At 63.9% G+C, this 18,063-nt stretch overlaps 1 protein-coding gene across 1 annotated transcript; it reads left to right on the top strand.

Moving 5' to 3' along the window:
* Positions 1-5,048: 5,048 nt before the first annotated feature.
* Positions 5,049-16,389, top strand: TNNT2 (troponin T2, cardiac type). Its single transcript, XM_060088692.1, has 14 exons — positions 5,049-5,086; positions 5,849-5,859; positions 10,168-10,233; positions 10,583-10,615; positions 11,415-11,448; positions 12,547-12,607; positions 12,777-12,893; positions 13,299-13,376; positions 13,835-13,945; positions 14,723-14,728; positions 14,979-15,088; positions 15,475-15,565; positions 16,048-16,088; positions 16,344-16,389. The coding sequence occupies exons 1-14, from the start codon at positions 5,049-5,051 to the stop codon at positions 16,387-16,389; spliced, it is 843 nt and encodes a 280-aa protein (XP_059944675.1).
* The last annotated feature ends 1,674 nt before the right edge of the window (positions 16,390-18,063 follow it).

Here is an 18,063-nt window from a genome sequence, read left to right as displayed (position 1 = left end):
GAGGGTGGCTGGACTCGCAGCTGAGTGACTGCTGCCCACGGTCCGAGTCAAATTCCCACCTTAGGACACTTACCGAGAGCCTCACACAGTGAGTCCAGGGATGCCAGGAACCTACCAGGTTTTCCCCGTGGGGATTCAGGTGGCCAGATCTGTGTCCCAGGCATCCGTGCAAGCAAATCACGTCCCACTTGAAGGACTGTTGAGCTTACAAGGAACCCACTGAAGTAGCTCAAGTTACGGGAGGACTTAGGCAAAGCGATTCCTCAATTCCAGGAGGTTCCAGGCCAGGACACAGGGCAAGGCTAGGTCCTGGCGGGCTGCACCGGGAGAGCGGGGGGTGGGGCGTCGCCCCTCCTTCCCGACAGCTTGGCTGCACTCAGTGTTCCTCCCTGTTGCCCCGGGAAGCCGGCAGCAGGCATGTGGCCTCGGCCTGTCCCGCCCTGGATCTGCTGGCAGTGTACAGGGCCACATGGCGGGGATTGAGCCTGGAGGAGGGGAATCAGACCCCTGGGCTCAGAGGCCACCGGGGACCATGGAAGGACAGTTTCAGCTGAGTGACGGGGCACGTCTGATAGCAGAGTGGGTGAGCAGCACGTGGAGGACCCTTTCAAGGACGTCGGTGGTGGACACGGCGTGTGGCTCCCAAGGCAGCCACACACGTGCAAGCAAACACCAAAGCCCTGGGTGCTGGCCTCACGGACCTTGTAATCGAGTGGGTTTAGCAGATCGTAGTCCCATGGGGCCTAACTCTAAAGCCGTGGCGGCGTGGACTTCAACCGTCTCCCCTGCCCCTTCCCTCAACCAGCTGCCTTTGGAGGAGAACCCTCCTTCTTGGCTGGACGTTCGACCTTGAATCTGACCTCCTGTACTGGGTTTAATCCCTGCCCAGTAAGGAGGGCTCGCCACGTGGCTTGGGGGTCAAGGAGAAGACCCACTCTGCAGATGTGCTCACTGAGGCCAGCAGAGCCTGCCTCCCCCACAAGGCTGCTCGTCCTGCTCGAAGCAGCCAGTAGCCTGGAAGGCGTCCTCATCCACAGCATCACTTCCGTCGAGCTGCAGATAAGCCCTGCTTCTGCTCCCGAGACCCCCGCCCAGAGACTGACAAAGCGCCTTGTGCCCCCGGCCCTGCCCCCAGCCTGCCACCCCGCCGCTGGCATCCACTTTATTGGGATTCTCAGGAGGGACAGCTGGTTTGTGTTACATGCCTGCCGCCTCCTGTCCCCTGCCTATCTGTCCTGGTTTTAAATAGCTTATCTGAGCAGCTGGACGACCACATGGGCTTATATGGCCTGGGGTGCATGTTCCCTCAGCCCTGTCCCCGGCACCTGCCAAAATAGCAGCCAGCAGCCCCGCTCCCCCTGCCCCCGCCGCCCCCCCAGGGTGTCTCCTGCTGCACATTCCTCCACCGAGGGGCTTGGCTCCCCGCCGACTGCGTGTCTGCTTAAAGCCCTCTCCATCCCCTGCCCTCGTCCAGACCCTGCGAGGCCGTGCAGACACCGCAGGACCGGTCTTCGGCGGCTCCTGCTCTGGGTAAGGCTCGGGCAAGCTCTGGAGAGGGGAGGGGTGTCCTGCGGCCTGGCCCTTCTGTCCCGAGTCCCCGGGTCCTCTCTGAGAGGGTGTCAGAGCTGGGGGAGACCCCGTTCCCTTGGGTGCTTCCAAGGAGGTGTCGCAGGGACAGGACCCTGAGACTAGTTTAACTGGCCCTCAGTGAGAGCTTGGAGGCTTGGGTTTGAGTCTGGGATCTGTCACCGGAGGGTGGTTTTGCTGGAAAGTCTTGGGTGAGCGGCTTTCCTTCCCCGGGCCTCAGCTTCCTCATCGGTAGGAGGGATAGATAATTGCCAGGACTCTAAATACATGATGCTCCAACCCACAGGGACTCCCCCTCCAGGCAGAGGGCCCCTGAGCCTTCCCAGGGAAGGGGTCCCTCTCGATCCCCAGAGAGCAGAGTGAGGCCTTGTTCGCATCAGTCACAACAGTCCTTGCAGCCGAATGCTCTTTCCCGGAATTCGGACACTGTCCTGAGGCCACAGGGACCCCTGGAGGCCCCTCCAGGCAGACACGGGGTTAATCCGACCTCCCAGACCCAGGACTGCACACCTCCCCAGGCAGGCCACGGGCTGAGCAATGGGGAGAGACCCCTTTGGGAGGCCCCTGCACGGGGGGTGAACCTAGCTCACCGGGTTAGAAAGTTAACCCTGAGTCCAGCTGCCCCCCACCCCAGGGTCCCTGCGAGTGTGACCCTTGCCCCATCCACCTCCATACACCCCCGGGGAGAGCGCTTACTCTAAGCTCCGGAGGGTGAACCATTCCCTCTTCTGGGCAGGCTGAGGACAGACAGGGAAAGGGGCTGCCTGGAGCGCGGGGAATTTCAAAGCACATTCCTGTCCTAGTGCAGCTGGGAAGCACCTGACCTCCTGAATTCCTCCTCTGACCCGGGTCTTATAGGGCAAGGCCTCCTCCTCTTGGGGCAGAAGAGGAATCTGAGAGGATCAAGTTGCCCACTGCCCCGGCCTAGCTCTGCCGGTGGGCTAGCAGCTGCAGGCTTAGGAAGATTCCAGTTGAATGCTGGGGACAAGGGCTGAGGGATGGGACCCCCATTCCTCTGTTTTATAGACAGGTTAACTGAGGTCCAGAGAGGTTAGGCGACTTAACTAAGGTCACTCAGCAAAAACTGGGTTTTAAACCCAGCTCTTTTGACCGCATGGCCAGCATTCTCTCTGCCTTCTATCATTTTTGCTTTACTCCCCAAGAAATGTGCCCCCACTCTCTTGGCTGTGAGGGAAACCGGCTAGGAATCAGTCTGCGGTGGCAGGTGGGGGCCCGGGCGTGGGCATTCTGGTACCTCGCCTGCCGGGTTCTCGACTGCCTCCAAGCTGGAGCCCTGCCCGGGCCCATCGCCTTCCTGTCACCAGTCCCCTGAACAATTGTCTTGGCTGCGTCCTCTGCTGAAAGCCCCCCCACCCCACGGCCGGCAGGCTATTTTTAGGAGCTGGACAGTGCTCAGAGGAGCAGGGGGCGGTCTCCGGGGCTGTGCCCGATGGCTCTGAGCCGGTGGGCGGGCGGGCAGGAGAGGAGACAGAGACCCCAAGCCCCAGTCTGGCCACGCCCCTTCCTTGGGGAACCTCCCTGCGCCGAGGTGACAGACTCCACCCGGGGTTCGGGGAGGGGCTCCCCAGTTCTCGGGCCACTGGTTCTGGCTACTTCCCTGGGCCTCCAGGCACTGCTTCATCTGCCAGACCCCCACCCACTCTGGGCTGGGGGCTCTTCACCTGCCAGTCTCCCCGCAAGGCTCCATTTGAAGACCTTCTGGGGTGTGTCTTCTCAGGACACCCTACACATCGGACATCTCTTCTTCTCACCCACTGCCACCTTCACCCGGAGGAGCCAGCTTCTGGGCAAAGCTCCCTGTGCCCGGCCCCACCCTCACTGCCCCACCGACTCCAGCGAGGGGGGCTGGCGTGGAGGGCTGGCGAGGGGGGCTGGCTCGCTGCAGCGCTCGCCCTGACCCAGCAGGACTGGACAAACTGGGGCAGGTTCAAAAGAGGAGCCAGTCCGAGGCTGCGGCGGTGCTGGGTCTGAGGAGGTCTTCAGCCAGAGGGGCCGCGGGGCGGAGGCTCCTTCAGAGCTTCTCGGCCTCAGAGGGGCTGCCTTGCGGGGGGCATCACGCCACCCTCCAGAGTTGTGGCTCACTGCGTTTCCGCAGATGGGTGCCTGGGGTGGATCTCGGCCGGGACAGTGGGGTGTGCGGGGACAGGTGGTGTGGGCGTGAGCTCCGCTCTCCATGCCACTGTCGCTGCAGCCTGAGTCGGAAGTTGGTGGCTGCAGCGCCGGGTGCCAGTGGGGCAGTCAGGAGCAGCCTGGCATCACCCCTTCGGGGAAGAGGGGACTGAGGTGTAGGGAGGTCAGCGACCTTTCCAAGGTCACAGGTAAATGTGAGATGGAGCCAGCGTTCAGAGCCAGATCAGCCTCCCAGTCCCCTGCGGGCAGTCTCCACCCCTCCCTTGGCTTCTCCCCGTCATTGCAGGGAAGTGACAGTAAAACGCTTTCCTGGGTGTCAGTCTGGTCCTCACAGACCTCTGGGCCGGGCAGCCAGGATGCGGGCGCTCTGTCTGCGCTTTGGGAGGACTTGCCCCAATGCTCAGCTGACAGGAGAGTCTTGATTTTCTGTTCCTAGTGCAGTGGGGGGAGAATCTCAAAACGAGAGCTTCCCCAGAGAAACTCCATTGAGTTGGACTTTTTATTGAGCCGGTGTAGGTAAACACGCTGCTGTGAGAAATGATGTAGACGCACACACACTGCCCAGTGTCCCCCGCGGTACACTTGCACAACCAGGTCCAAATCACAGCCGGGACGTGGAAGCACCATCCGTGATCTTACTCGGATTCCCCGCTCTGCTTCGACTTTGTGAGCGTGTGTGAGTGTGCGTGTGAAATTCTCTTCCGTTTTAGCCTGTGCAGGCCCGAGGATCCACCACCAGAGATACTGAGCAGTTCTAGAACCACAGACAGACGTCCCTCGTGTGCCTTTTCCTACCACGCCCACCTCCCCCCAAGCCTCCCCATGACCCCGAAACCACCAATCTGTTCTCCGTTTCTACAACTTTGCCATTTTGAGAATGTTCCATCTCTAGATGGAACCACATGCCTCGGCTTTTCCTCCCCCCCAGGGAGAGTAATTCCCTGGAGGTTTGTCTGGGGTGTCAGCTGCACCCCCGGTGTGCTCCTTTCTGTTGCCTAGTTACCATCCATGCCATGCTGTGCCGCTCCCAGGGGAGACTGCGCGGATGGAGCAGTGCTTCTCCCCTGGTCGCTGGGCAAGGCTGGGAAGGCTGGGGAAGCTTAGAGCTGGGGCTCAGACAGTCACCACGTGGTGCAGCTGTTGCTGTGCCCCCGACAGAGGAGGCAGCGGGCTCTGCTGCCGTCACGGGCAGATAAGGGGCGGGTGGTCGGCGTCTCGGACGGACTGTGGGCCCAGTGTTTCTCGCAGAGCCGGGAGGCCGGGCCTCCACCCATGCTGACTGTTCCTCTCTCCGGAGGGAAGCGGAGACCATGTCGGACGCGGAGGAGGCGGTGGACAAGTCCGAGGGGTGAGTACCGGGGTCCTGCTGGGGGGCCGTCTCCTCCGTGCACCTGGCCTGGGAGATGCCGGGGTGTGGGCCGGGGCCGCGCCCCTCTGAGGGCCCGGGGAGAGCTGCACCCCTTCGTTTCCAGCCCTGTGCCTCTGGGCTGCCCCGCGGGGTTGGCAGTAAAGACCCCATTCCAAGGGCAGCGGGCTCCTGCCGGGAGTTGGGCCTCCTGAGAACAGAACAGAGAGGTTCCGAGGCCGCAGAGCGACCGTGCCCCAGGAATCCGCCTCAGAGCCCTTGTCATCACTGCCCCGGGCAGCCGCTGTCCCTGCGCCGGGGTGGGGGCACACACTGGCGGCCAATCAAACAGTCACCTCCTGCGGGGAGTGGGTGCACAAGAATGACACGAATGCTGGCACAGCTGGGACCCCGCGGACCTCCCTCCTGGGCGCGGAGCGTGGAGGGCCGGGGGGGGGGCTGCGTGGAGGGGCCCCGCCCACCCGCGTGGACCTGGACCCTGGGTGGAGGGGGTGCACAGAGCACAGGGGACCAGCAGCTGAGCCAGGTTTCCTGGGGGTGGTCAGACAGCGGGCCCGGAGGCTGGGCCAGACCAGGCCGTGCAGGTGGGCAGAGCGGGCGGAGGCCAGCCCCCAGTGCGGAGGGCAAAAACTGGGGTCATCTTCAGGAAAAGGCCAGGGTGTGGTGTGTGGGGGTGTGTGTGGGGTTGTACACGTGTGTGCAGTGTGCCCTGTGCTCCTGACGGCATCTCCCCTCGCACCGCAGGGAGCAGGAAGGTAAGCGCATGCCCCACGCTCACTGGGCAGGACAGCCTGCTTTGAAACTGATGATCTCTTCTCTCTTCTCTTGTGGCCGCGCCTCATCCCCGGAGCAGAAGAAACCATGGAAGGTATGGGGGACGGATGGGGGGGAGGAGGGGTGGCGTGGAGGGAGCGCTCGGTCCCCGCCCCTCACTCTCAGCTGAGCAAAGACCCTCCACCAATCCCAGCTCCTAGCTGGGATCAGCCAGAACCCTGGTGCTCAGGTCTTGGGGCAAAAGGTTTAAACCTGTCTCTATCGCCCACCAGGTGGTTCACACGGAATCACTGCTTTTTTTCCAATGAATTATTTTTGCTTTTTTTCTCTAACTTTTTTTACCATGTAAAGTTTTAAATGCACATAAAAGTGGTAAAAATAGAATAATGCACCCCCATGCACCCAGCACTCAGCTCAACAACCATCAACTTACAGCCCATCTTCTCTCAGTCACTCCGTCTCTGCCCAGTACTTTAGAGCAGACAAATCATGCCCAGACTTCATAGCGTCCCACACGTACATAGTTCAGTGTGAATCTCTAAAAGACAAGCACTATTTAAAAAACATAACCATAATACCATGATCACACCTAAAAACGTTCAGTTTAGTGCTTTTTCAAGTGAGATTATGAAGGTGTTCAGGTATCTGAGACACGTCAGGTGGACGTGAAGGCATTGTTACCTGGCGGAGGTCCACTCCGACCCTCGGATCTTTGCCCTTCCTACTTGTTGATCATCATAATTACCATGGTCCTCTCCTCAGCGTCCCCCTTCTCCCGGCAAGCACCCAACCTTCCCTTCTTCCTGAGCACTTGACACCTGCCAGTGGTCAAGAGGCCTCTCTCTGGCCCTACCGTGCCCCCAAGTGGCCCAGCATGGCCCTCGGGCCCCTCAGGCTTCTACCCCCGGGGAAGGGTGGATCCTGCCCCTTAGAGGCTCAGCAGATCCTCAAAAGCATCATGTCAGCATACCGTGCATGGACATTAGGGGGAGGGTCTCTGGGAGAGAACCACGGGGCTCGGGAGCTGACCCATGTTCCCGAGTGTTCTGGGGAAAGTGGGGGCCTCTTGCATTTGAGGCTGTTCCAGGGGTACCTGACAAAGAGGAGACACAGAGACACTCACAGGAGAACCCAGGGGGGGCCTTGGGAGTCAGTTCTCAAGGAACACCACTCACATCAGAGGCTATTTGAATATTTTTTGAATCAAAAATCTAGCGCCACCTTCAGTTGTGTTTCCTACAGAGACTCTCCACACGGTGGGTTTTCCTTTGCTTTGGGGGATTTGCCAGCTCCTGGCAACAGGTTTTGGGGGGTGAGGTTTGAGCCATAGACTCTGGATTTGGTACCAATCTGCCTACTACTCACAGCAGGATTTGGCTGTGAATTAACAAAATAATTCTCCACTGCGGTGGGGGTCTGAGTCCCTGGAGCGTCTGCCTTGCTTGCAGTGCATGGCACACCTGGCTCCCTGGTAGCTAAGTCCCCGGCTGCCAGCGACCAAGAGAGCCAGGTCTGGAAGGGTGTCCCTAAGCCTACGGGATGGACAATCCCAGGGCCTGTGCTTCCTTCAGGAGATAATCGTTCTACAGGCAGTCGGCCCTCCTAGAGTGGGAGTGCTGGGCCGTGCTTCCTTGCATGGGGCAGCTTCCTTCCAAGTCTGTCCTGTGCCCGGCTCTCCTGGAAATTGGAGGTGTCTCGTGGGTCCCTGAGAGGCTCCTTCGGGGTCGGGGTGTGGAGGGGTCTGACAAGGGTGCGTTGTTCCCACTCTGTCCCCGTGAGAGGGGGAAGGCGGCCCTGGGGTCTGGAAACAGGAAGTGGCCAGATACCCCGAGTGCCCCCCATGGCCCGGGCACAGCCGAGCATCACCGAGAAGGGAGTGCACTTATTTCCCCTTTGCTGATCCCTGAGGCTCAGGGAAGCCACCGGAGCAGGTCTAGGAGTTGGTGGGTCAGGGCCTGGGCTCCACGGCCCACACCCGTGCCACCATGTGCCGTCCACTCCTGCCCCGTCCTCCTGCTGCCAGGCTAACCTGTCTCGCCTCTCCCCTCGCGGCTGCCGCTCCCCGACCTCAGAAGAGGAAGCCCGGAGAGAGGACGGGACAGCGGTGCAGCTTTGCCTGTCCCTGTGCTCCCACCCTGTCATCCCAAGTTGCCCCCATGAGGAGGGGCCTGCATTGGGGTGGGGACCATTGTGGAGCGGCCGGGACCACACCCCTTTTCGTGCTTCCCGAGAGGGACTGAGGCTGGCCAGTCCCCCACCCGCTCCAAGTCCAGGATCCAGAGGGGACCGATGTCCGCTCTGCTGCACACACACTGTTGTGTGCTGGCTCCTCCCTCTTAGGGGACAGCCCCCGGGCAGGGCGGCCGGGGTGGGAGGGGCCTGGGGACCGAATCATGGGGAGAGCAGCTGGGGGGCTGGAAATAGCCCTAGCAGAAAGGACGGGATGTCAGCCTGCAAGTGAGCATGGCTGCAGGTGGACGGGGCGGGGTGGGGGGCACAGACACGGACGGAATTTTAGCGGGAACTTTCTGTAGTGACGTCTGAGGATGTGGGGGCAGCTGGGGCATTCCCCTTGGGGGTGTTGGGCGCCCACTGGGTGAGGTGGGAACTGAAACATCAGACGGGGTGGGAGAGGTGTTAACAAGATGGCCTGAAGGTGGACCCCACACCTGGCCATGTCCTTGCTAGCCAGCCCTCCCCTCTCACCCCTTCTGGAAGGATCTTCTTTGAGGTAAGGGTCCTGCAGGGGTCAAAGAAGAGGACTCTCCAGGCCTCAGAGAGGACTCAGACCTAGAGCACGAGTGGAAGCGGGGGGTGTGGAGGCCGGGTGTGGAGGCTGGGTGTGGAGGCAGGGTGTGGAGGCAGGGGGTGGAGGCATGGAATGGAGGCTGGGGGTGGAGGCGGGTGTGGAGACAGGGAGTGGAGGCTGGGGGTGGAGGTGAGTGTGGAGGCAGGGGGTGGAGGCCGGGTGTGGGGGCATGGAATGGAAGCTAGGGGTGGAGGCCGGGGGTGGAGGCAGGGGGTGGAGGCAGGGGGTGGAGGCATGGAATGGAGGCTGGGGGTGGAGGCTGGGTGTGGAGGCTGGGTGTGGAGGCTGGGTGTGGAGGCAGGGGGTGGAGGCAGGGGGTGGAGGCATGGAATGGAGGCTGGGGGTGGAGGCTGGGTGTGGAGGCTGGGTGTGGAGGCCGGGTGTGGAGGCTGGGTGTGGAGGCAGGGGGTGGAGGCAGGGGGTGGAGGCATGGAATGGAGGCTGGGGGTGGAGGCGGGTGTGGAGACAGGGGGTGGAGGCCGGGTGTGGGGGCATGGAATGGAAGCTAGGGGTGGAGGCCGGGGGTGGAGGCAGGGGGTGGAGGTGAGTGTGGAGGCAGGGAGTGGAGGTGAGTGTGGAGGCCAGGGGTGGAGGCCAGGAGTGAAGGCAGGGGGTGGTGGTGAGTGTGGAGGCAGGGGGTGGAGGCAGGGGGTGTGGACATTTCCATGCTGGCCTCACCCCCCCCACCTCCAGGCTTTCCAGCCCCCCTGCCAGGGGTCCACCACATGTAGGGCCTCAGTCAAGGTCTTCATCAGCACCCCCTGCAGGCGGATCCCTGTGCCTGGTGCCATGCTGTCGAATGTGTCTATCTACTCGGAGTGCCTGCCTGGGGCGGGGTCTACACCCTGCCAAGCAAGTGGATGAAAACAGAAACCCCTGACTCTTTGGACCATACATACGTCCACATGCAGGGCGGCTCCTTCACCCACACGCAGTTCTGCTTTGGTCTCTTTCAAATACAGATGAAGGGTCTCCAGGGTCTGAGCCCGGGACAGGCGCTCCCCTGACCCCTGTAGTGCCGCATCGGGGCACGGGGTGGGGAAGGGGGGCTGAGTCGACAGAAAGAGCCCGGCAGACAGCCCCCACCCCTTCCCTGGTGCCGCCCAGCACCCGCCTGGCCTTCCCAGAGGCCTCCAGGCGCAGAGCCGGTCTCCAGGCCCCTGAGAAGGAGCTGATAGTAAATGTTTTAGGCTTTGTGGCCACCTGGTCCCTGTGGAAGCCGCTCAGCTCTGTTGTTGCGTGAAAGCAGCTTGGGCCGTGCTCCAATACAACTTTATTTAGAAACAGTCTGGGGGCCAGATTGGGCCATAGTTTGCGGACTTCTGGTTTAAACCGAGAACAGAGTAGCCCCCGTCTTGTCACATCAGTCATTCCCAAATTCATGTGGAACCTGGATGTCGCTGGCCCCCTCCCCACACCTCCGCCCCGGGCTCTGCCTGCCAGCACGAGCGTCTTCACTGTGTCTGGTTCACTTCTCCAGAGCAGGAGGAGGAAGTGGAAGAAGAGGCTGGAGGCGGGACGGATGCGGAGGAGACCAACACGGAAGGTGAGGCTCCGCCCGGGCTGAGGGCGCGAGGGGCTCTGTCCTGGAGTCCGGGGTGGCGAGAGCCCCAGAGCCACTCCTACAGCAGCAAGAAATCCGCCTGGACCGAGCTTTGCAGCCTGGGCGGCCACTCGTCCTGTCGGGGCTCAGCCCTCGGTCGCCCTGTCAGTAAACGCTGGCCACGTGCCCCTCTGGTGCCCGGTGGTCTTGGGCCCAGGGCAGGTGCAGACAGACAGCTCCGGACCCCAGACCCCCACAGGGCACACTGGCTGAGGACCTGTCGCGGGGAGGCTCTTGGCAGGGGTTTGAGCTCAGAACCAGGACCTTTACTGATTTCTCATGTTCTGTTTAGAAGGTGGAGAAGAGGAAGATAAAGAGGCTGAAGGTGAGGCCCGCTGGGCATTGGGAGGAGGTCCTGGGGGCCTGGGAGCCCCTCCAGCAGCTTGGGGGAGACCCCAGAGAGGCGGGGGAGGGGCTGGGGAAGGCAGGACAGAACTCGGTGACCATGCGTGTTTGGAGGTCGGGCTCCTCCTTGCAGAGAAGCTGCCTCGGTGGTGCCCAAGGGAGAGCGGAGATGTCCAAGGGCCCAGGCAGGGCAGTGGTCACAGCCACGTCCACACACAAGGCGCCTGGAGCCCGGCTGAACCACTCGAGGGTGGGGAGTCTGGGGGAGGAGATCCCAGGCACGGGTGGTCGTGGTGTGGGTCACTGCTGTGGTCATTGTTGGCCGGCAGCCTTCCCCAGGGGCCCACGTGGCCCCAGTCACGCCTCTGGAGGGGCACAGCCAGTGGGTCTTAGGGTCGCACCCCATCAGCTTCCTGGTCCTGAGCCGCCAGAAGGTCTGGGGGCAACCAAGGAGGCAGAGGCTCGGGAGGGGACTCTGGGGCCAGGACCCCCAGGGACCGTGCCTTGGACCCCTCCTCACTGTGAGGCCAGCACTGCTGAACGAGAGGGCTGTGCGTGCGTGCATTTCCCGAGGCTCCCCCGGGGAGCAACCCCGAGACGGAGTGTGGGGTTTGCAACCCTGCGGCTTAGTTCTTTGGGTGCTCCTGCAACCCGGGGCTGGGAGGGACTCCCAGGTGGACGGGGAAACGGAGGCCCACAGGTGCCCGGCTCCTCAGGGGCAGAGTGGGACCAGACCCAGGCCTCCTGACCCCGTGGCCGTGTGCTTCTCTTCTCTCCAGATGGCCCAGTGGAGGAGGCCAAGCCCAGGCCCAGGTGAGTGGTGAGGCCTCGGGGGCAGAGGGCCCATGAGGGAGAACAACCAGGACAGGACCACAGCGCCCGGTGGCACAGCGGGCATAGACCACCACGTATGGTTTCACAGGTTGTGCACTGCACAAGAGTCTCTGCCGTCTGCTGCCAGGGTGTGTGTGTGGTGGGGGGATGGGGGCTGAAATCCACCCACACTCCATCACCAATTCTGGGCCCTGCCCCCGTCAGCACTGTGTCCGTCTAGAGGAAGATGATGAACTATCTGTGGCCCTGGGTGGACACCGTGTCCGACCAGGAGAGCTAGGACTGCATCCTCACTGGCTGAGGTGGGACCGGGGGGAAGAGGGAAGAAAATTCGGGGGAGCCGAGCAGTGAAAGTGTGTCAGCCTCGGCCTGTGGCTTCAGAGCGTCACAAAGGGCCACACAGGGCAACTTGTTGCCACACACGTGACACTGCCTGGGAGCTCTGGGTGCTGGGTGGGATGGGGGTTTCGGGAACGCCAACGCCACCAGCTGATGGCGTCTCAGCACACACAGGCGTCTCCCCGCGGTGCCTTCCGGCTTGAGTGGATGGTCTGAAACTAGCCTGGCCCGACAGTCCAGCCCCTTCCCCGTTCCCCTGCTGGTGTGAGCGCTGCAGTGTCTCGGTTCAGCCCCACACAGACGAGGCAGACAGGAAACCAAGGCCCAGCGCCAGGGGCCTGGAGTCCCACGGCGAGTGTGGGAGTGGGTGGGGACCAGCACGGCCTCCTGGGCTCCTGGGGAGGCCCCGTGGGTCAGCCAAGCTGTCACCTGTGCAGCCTCTCTCCTTCCTGGCTGGTGGTTTTGAACCAGGCGCTATGTCTCAGAGTCTCGGCTGCCTTGAGTGAGATGAGTGGTCCCTAATCTGTGGGTAAACGTGACGGCACGTGCAGGCGCCGTGGGACCCTGGTGCTGAGCGGCCTGGGGGCTCCTGTGTGCATGCCACGCTGGTGTTGCCGTGCCGGTGGCTGCGCGGTGGCGGCCACGTTTCTGCAGGGAGGAGAGGACCTTGCCCGCCCAAGCAGCGCAGCTCCTTGGTCCAGGGAGGGCTTGGTGCTCATGCCTCCGTCTGCCCACCAGGCTGTTCATGCCCAACCTGGTGCCGCCCAAGATTCCCGACGGAGAGAGAGTGGACTTCGACGTGAGTGGGGTCTCGGAGAGGGCAGGCCCCCTGGGAGAGAGCTCGGGACCTCCTGGCGGAGGGGTGGTCATGGGCGGGGGGCACACAGTGCCCAACAGTGTCCTGGGTGCGGCCCCTCCCCCCTGGCATGGGGGCGGTGGGCAGCCTCTGAGCCCCGCCCCCCCCCCAGGACATCCACCGGAAGCGCATGGAGAAAGACCTGAACGAGCTGCAGACGCTGATTGAGGCGCATTTCGAGAACCGCAAGAAAGAGGAACAGGAGCTGGTCTCCCTCAAGGACAGGATCGTGGGTGTCGGGCGCCTCCCGGGGCCGGGAGTGGGGGGTCCAGCGAGAGCCCCTGAGGCCCCAGCACCCTCCCCCCCACCCCCCACCCCTGAGGGCTGGAGCTGAGTCATCATCTCTTCCCCCCACCTCATTCCCCCCGGGTACCCCTCCCCGACACTGCCCCGCCACTCACGGAGGGAAGATGCGGTGACCTCCGGAATCCCGAACCACGCTCCCGGGGACAAGAGGCTATTCGGCTTCCTTTCTCCTCTCTACCTCCTGTGCTGCTTGGCCAACAGCAGGACGTGGCCTCTGTCTCCAGCACAGGGCAGCGGCCAGTGGGGGGACACTCAGGGGACACGGAGAAGCCCACCCGACATTTTTCAGGCGTTGAGGTCAGTCCCATAGCGGGCGCTCCCTCCGCAGGAGAAACGGCGGGCGGAACGGGCGGAGCAGCAGCGGATCCGGACGCAGCGGGAGAAAGAGCGGCAGACCCGCCTGGCCGTGAGCGACCCCCGCCCGGCCCTCTGTTCGCAGACAGGGACTCGGTCAGGGACAGCGAGCACCCGCTGGGCGCTGGGCGTTGTCTGGGCGAACTAGACAGAAAGGCACTGAGCGTTTAAGGACGCCCCCCCCCTCATCCCTGCCCAGCGCGCCCCCTGGGAGCTGAGGTTCCGTGGCCCCCGTCCTGTGCTGCTGCCAGGGGCCCCGCCTCAGTGATGCCGCCCACCCCTGGGGCCTCCTGCTCCTGGCCTGGCTGTGGTGGGCCTCAGTGTCAGGAGTTGGGACCCCGCTCGCTCAGTCCCATGTCCCCGGCCAACAAACTCCAGCACCAGGCCCCATGCCCGGAGTGCCCTCAGTCCTCAGCACAGTCTGCGTGGCCACAAAGACCACCAGCACCAGCCCAGAATCAGGGTGTCCGGCCCCCACCCCTAATCCACTCCCTCCCTGCCGGAAACCAGGAGGAGAGGGCCCGCCGAGAGGAGGAGGAGAACCGGAGGAAGGCTGAGGATGAGGCCCGGAAGAAGAAGGCTCTGTCTAACATGATGCATTTTGGTGGCTACATCCAGAAGGTGGGGGGCCTCCAGGCGTCCTGTGTCGTGAGGAGTGACTGTGCACGGGATCCTGGGAAGAGATGTCCAGCTGCTGTTGCGAGACCGAGTTCTCACGCCAGACCCGAAGCTGGCTCTCGCGCAGCTGGCTTTCCCTGGGAGGGGCTGCTGGGATGAGCGCTGTGGGCAGAGCGCAGAACACCATTGCCCCTCCCAGCCCTAGCCCCACGGCGGCTGGTGGAGCCGGCAGGCCCTGTGCCCCGTCTCACATCCACCGTGTGTGGCCTCATGCAATCCTGGGGCCTCAGTCTGCTCATCTGTCAAATGGGGTTAATGTCCACCCGCCTGCTTTGAGAGGGTCAGACGAGCTACCCTGGAGTGCGGCTAAGGGCTGCCTAGACGCAGGCTGGTTTGCTCCTGGGAGCTCACCCCCACGCCCTAGTGCTGGTGCCCATCCCCACCAGCTACTCCATTCCCAGGGGCGGAGAGATGGGAAATTGAACTTGTCTGTGCAGCAGACGCATCAGAACATTTTCTTAGATTTCCAAGTCCCCAGCTCAGAACTGGGCCAGCCTCCTGGCCCCTGCGCCCCACGGCGACCCTACGGGCGGGGCCCTGCTGTCAAACATCCCCACCCCACCCCGGACGCACGTCCAGTAACTAAGGTGGCCTGCGGCGCGGCTGAACCCTCTCCTTCCCGTGTCTCTGCCTGTGTCCCTGTGCCCTCCCCTCTCCCTGTCTCTGTCACTGTTTGCATCTTTCTCTCTGGGTCTTCCTCTTGCTGTCCTGGCTCTGCAGGCCCAGGTGGGTGCCAGTCCTCAAACCCTCCTCCTCCTCGTAGTTTGGGGAGCCCCAGGAGGGGGAGGCGTCGGGCTGGGGGGAGATGTGGGGAGGTAGGGGTCCAGGGAGCCCCCACCTGTCTGTTTCCTGGGGAGCCCAGGCAGTGGCTGGCCTGGGGGTTGCAAGGCCGAGCCTCTGTCCCCGCTGGGTTTGGGGGTGTGGGGATAGGAGGGGGTGCTCACTAACCCATTCCCCTGCTTCTCACCCCCTCCAGACGGAGCGTAAAAGTGGGAAGAGGCAGACGGAGCGGGAGAAGAAGAAGAAGATTCTGGCCGAGAGGAGGAAGGTGCTGGCCATCGATCACCTGAACGAAGACCAGCTGAGGTGGGAAGACCAGCTGAGGTGGCGGCCCGCACGCTGGGGCTGCACCCGCGAGCGAGGGGCGTCGGGCCGAGGGCAGGGGCACCGGCTCGCCGGAGCCGCCAGGAGGCGCTGCCGCCCCACTTATTCCGTCGGCGGCTTGGCGGGACCGCGACGGGCTGGCCGGGGCGGCAGAGCCCCGCTCCCCTTCCCCACCTGCGCACGGTGTCGGTGCGCCCCCCACCCTCCGCGCTTCGGGGCTGTGTCCTGGCGGCGCCGGTGCCCCGTCCTCAGTCCCGGGCACTGCTGTCAGCCGGGGTGGGGGCCTTGGCAGGCCTGGAGCGGGGGGAGGCCGGGAAGGGCAGCGGTCCGGGGCCCCTCCTTACTGCCCGCGCCCACGGCCTGTGCAGGGAGAAGGCCAAGGAGCTGCAGCAGAGCATCTACGACCTGGAAGCGGAGAAGTTTGACCTGCAGGAGAAGTTCAAGCAGCAGAAATACGAGGTGAGCCGGCCGGCCCCGTCCGCAGCCCCACACCGTCCTGCTCACCTGCCCGCCCGCTGCCTCGCGTGACGGTGCTCAGCGCCCACCGCTGGGCTGGCTGGTGCTTCTGGAGTCTGAGGGTTCGCTGGGGCTGAGCAGACACTTCCTGGGGTTCCAGCCCTGGGGTCTCCCCACTTCTGGCCTCGAGGCAGCTGCTCAGCCCACTGAGCACGTACGACGGGGGACCAGGATGCACGGGCCAGGCCTCCCGGTGGAGGTGGTGGTGGGGACCTCCCCAGGGACGCAGCCCCTTACTTCTCACCGTGATGGCCCGGGGCCCTAGTGTGCGGTCCTGGGAGAAGTAGGGGGGTCCCGGCAGCACAGGCGCCAGGCAAGAGAGCGGCTCAGCCCACTGGTCCTGCCCACCCCATCCCCAGGCCAGCCGGGCCCTGAGCCGAGTGGGTGCTGGCAGGGTCACTCTCTCTTTCCTCCTTTTCTTACAGATCAACGTTCTCCGCAACAGGATCAATGACAACCAGAAAGTGTGAGCATCCGACCTCCATTCCCCCCTTGCCCCCTTCCCCGTCCTTCCTGTCTCCCAGGCCTCGCACCCCTTCCTCCTCTCCTGTTGGGTCAAAGAGCTCCCCCCCGCCTGAGGCTGCTGCCCTGCTGAGCCTCTGGAGGCGGCTCCAGGTGGCCCCCTGCCCCTCTCAGCCCTCAGCAGCCCCCCACGCCCCCACCTCCCCACCATGGAGGGCTGCCCCGCGTCCTGTCTGACTGGGCCCTGCTTCTCCTGCAGCTCCAAGACCCGCGGGAAGGCCAAAGTCACCGGGCGCTGGAAGTAGAGCTGCAGCCTCCTCAGAGGCCGAGCCTCCTTCTCCCAGGATCTGCTCCCCGCTGTGTCCCCGCCCTGCACACCCCCGGCTCCCCGGGTCCTCCAGCCCCGGAGGCCGACTCCTTCCACAGACCAGGAGCTGGCCCAGCTGGAAGCCGCACGCGTGCCCGACCACGCCCCCACACCCACCCTAGCCAGTAATAAAGGCCACCAAGCACCCACGGCATCCTGTCACTTCTCTTTAGAAGGAGGGAAACTGAGGCGCACCCTGGCCTCCCAGGGACTCGGGGCGGACAGCAGCCCTCAGGGACACAGGCCCCTGGACCAGGGCTTTCGACCGTGGCCCGGGGATGCCCACGCTTTCCCCAGCCTGGGCCGCAGGGCAGAGAGGCTGTGATGGGAGCCCCTGGCGGCACCTCAGGGCCCCCAGGCTTCACGAGTGAGTCACTCCCGGGAACAATGAGGCCTCTGTGCACACCTGCTGTCTTCCTCTCTGGGCCGGGGTGCGAGAAGCGGGCGGAGGAAGGAGGCGTTTCATCAGGCGGCTTCTCACGCCTCAGAGGCCTGGGCCCGTCTGCGGGCCCCGGTTCCCCCCACCACCTGGAGGTCCTCTTGGGCTTGAACTGGGAGCCGGGGTTGCAGGGTCCCTGAGCTGAAGAGGACGGGGCCCTGGTCCAGTCGGCAGAGGACGCGGAAGCCGCGGGGGAGGGGGCGGGCCGCCCTGCGCTCTGGGGCCCCCTGCACGCTGCTGTCCCTCCGTGCGGGGTCCTCCGCTCAGTTCTCACTCCTCCACCGGAAGGGGCACTGTGCACACTTCAGGGTGGGGTGGGGCCTCCCACCCTCTTCCTGGCAGAGTGAGCTCGTTTCTCCCTGCTCTGCACACCCTGGCCTGTAACTGTCACGGTCACGCCACCTCTTACGCACGGAGGGCAAGTTTCCTGTTCTCTGGGCATCGCCCTTCCATGCTCGAGAGACGTGTGGGCCTCTTTGTCCTGTGCTGTGTGCCGAGCCCCATGGTAGATGCTGAGATGAAGAGGCTATGGTCCCAGGGCACCTGGGAGGGGTGGGGCCTGGGGTCTTGGCCTCATTCCTTGTTCATTCACTGATTCATTCAGTAAAGGTCTCCTGAGCCCCAAATGTATGCGAGCTGCTGTGCCGGGCAGGGGCGCTGTGATTAGACAGGGCCGCCCGGCCCTCAGGAGCGCGCAGCCCCGTCGGGGAGAGACACAGCAGCAGAAGGCTCCAGCTCCGCGCGATAGCAGGGGTGCACGGGGGCTGAGGCAGTGCAGACCAGGGCCCCCCGGCCTCGCCCTGGCAGGTAGGAGGGCTTTCTGGAGGAAATGGTGTCCTCACCCGGCCCCAGAGGGTGAGGAGGAGAAAGTCAGGGGGTGGGGCGGGCAGGGAGGGAAAAGGTGCAGCACAGACATAGGCCCTGGTAGCAGGGGCCAGCCTGACGCGCTCACGGAGCCCGAGGGCTTGTGGTGGGACCAGGAGGGCCCCCTGCACCAGCCCGAAAGGGCAGGGAGGCACATGGCAGGACCTCGGGCCCACGGGGGGCTCTCACCTCTGCCCCCAGGAGACCCACCGGAGCTCCTGGGCACGGCCCCCCTCACGCTCCCCAGTCGACAGCTGCATCAGTGTGCCAGCCCCTCCTCCGTAATGGTCCCCTCTCCTGCCACCAGAG

Source organism: Mesoplodon densirostris, chromosome 2, assembly GCF_025265405.1.
Source record: "Mesoplodon densirostris isolate mMesDen1 chromosome 2, mMesDen1 primary haplotype, whole genome shotgun sequence".
NCBI lineage: Eukaryota > Metazoa > Chordata > Mammalia > Artiodactyla > Ziphiidae > Mesoplodon > Mesoplodon densirostris.
Note: the sequence above shows the minus strand (reverse complement) of the source record. Positions and strands in the feature narration are given on the sequence as shown.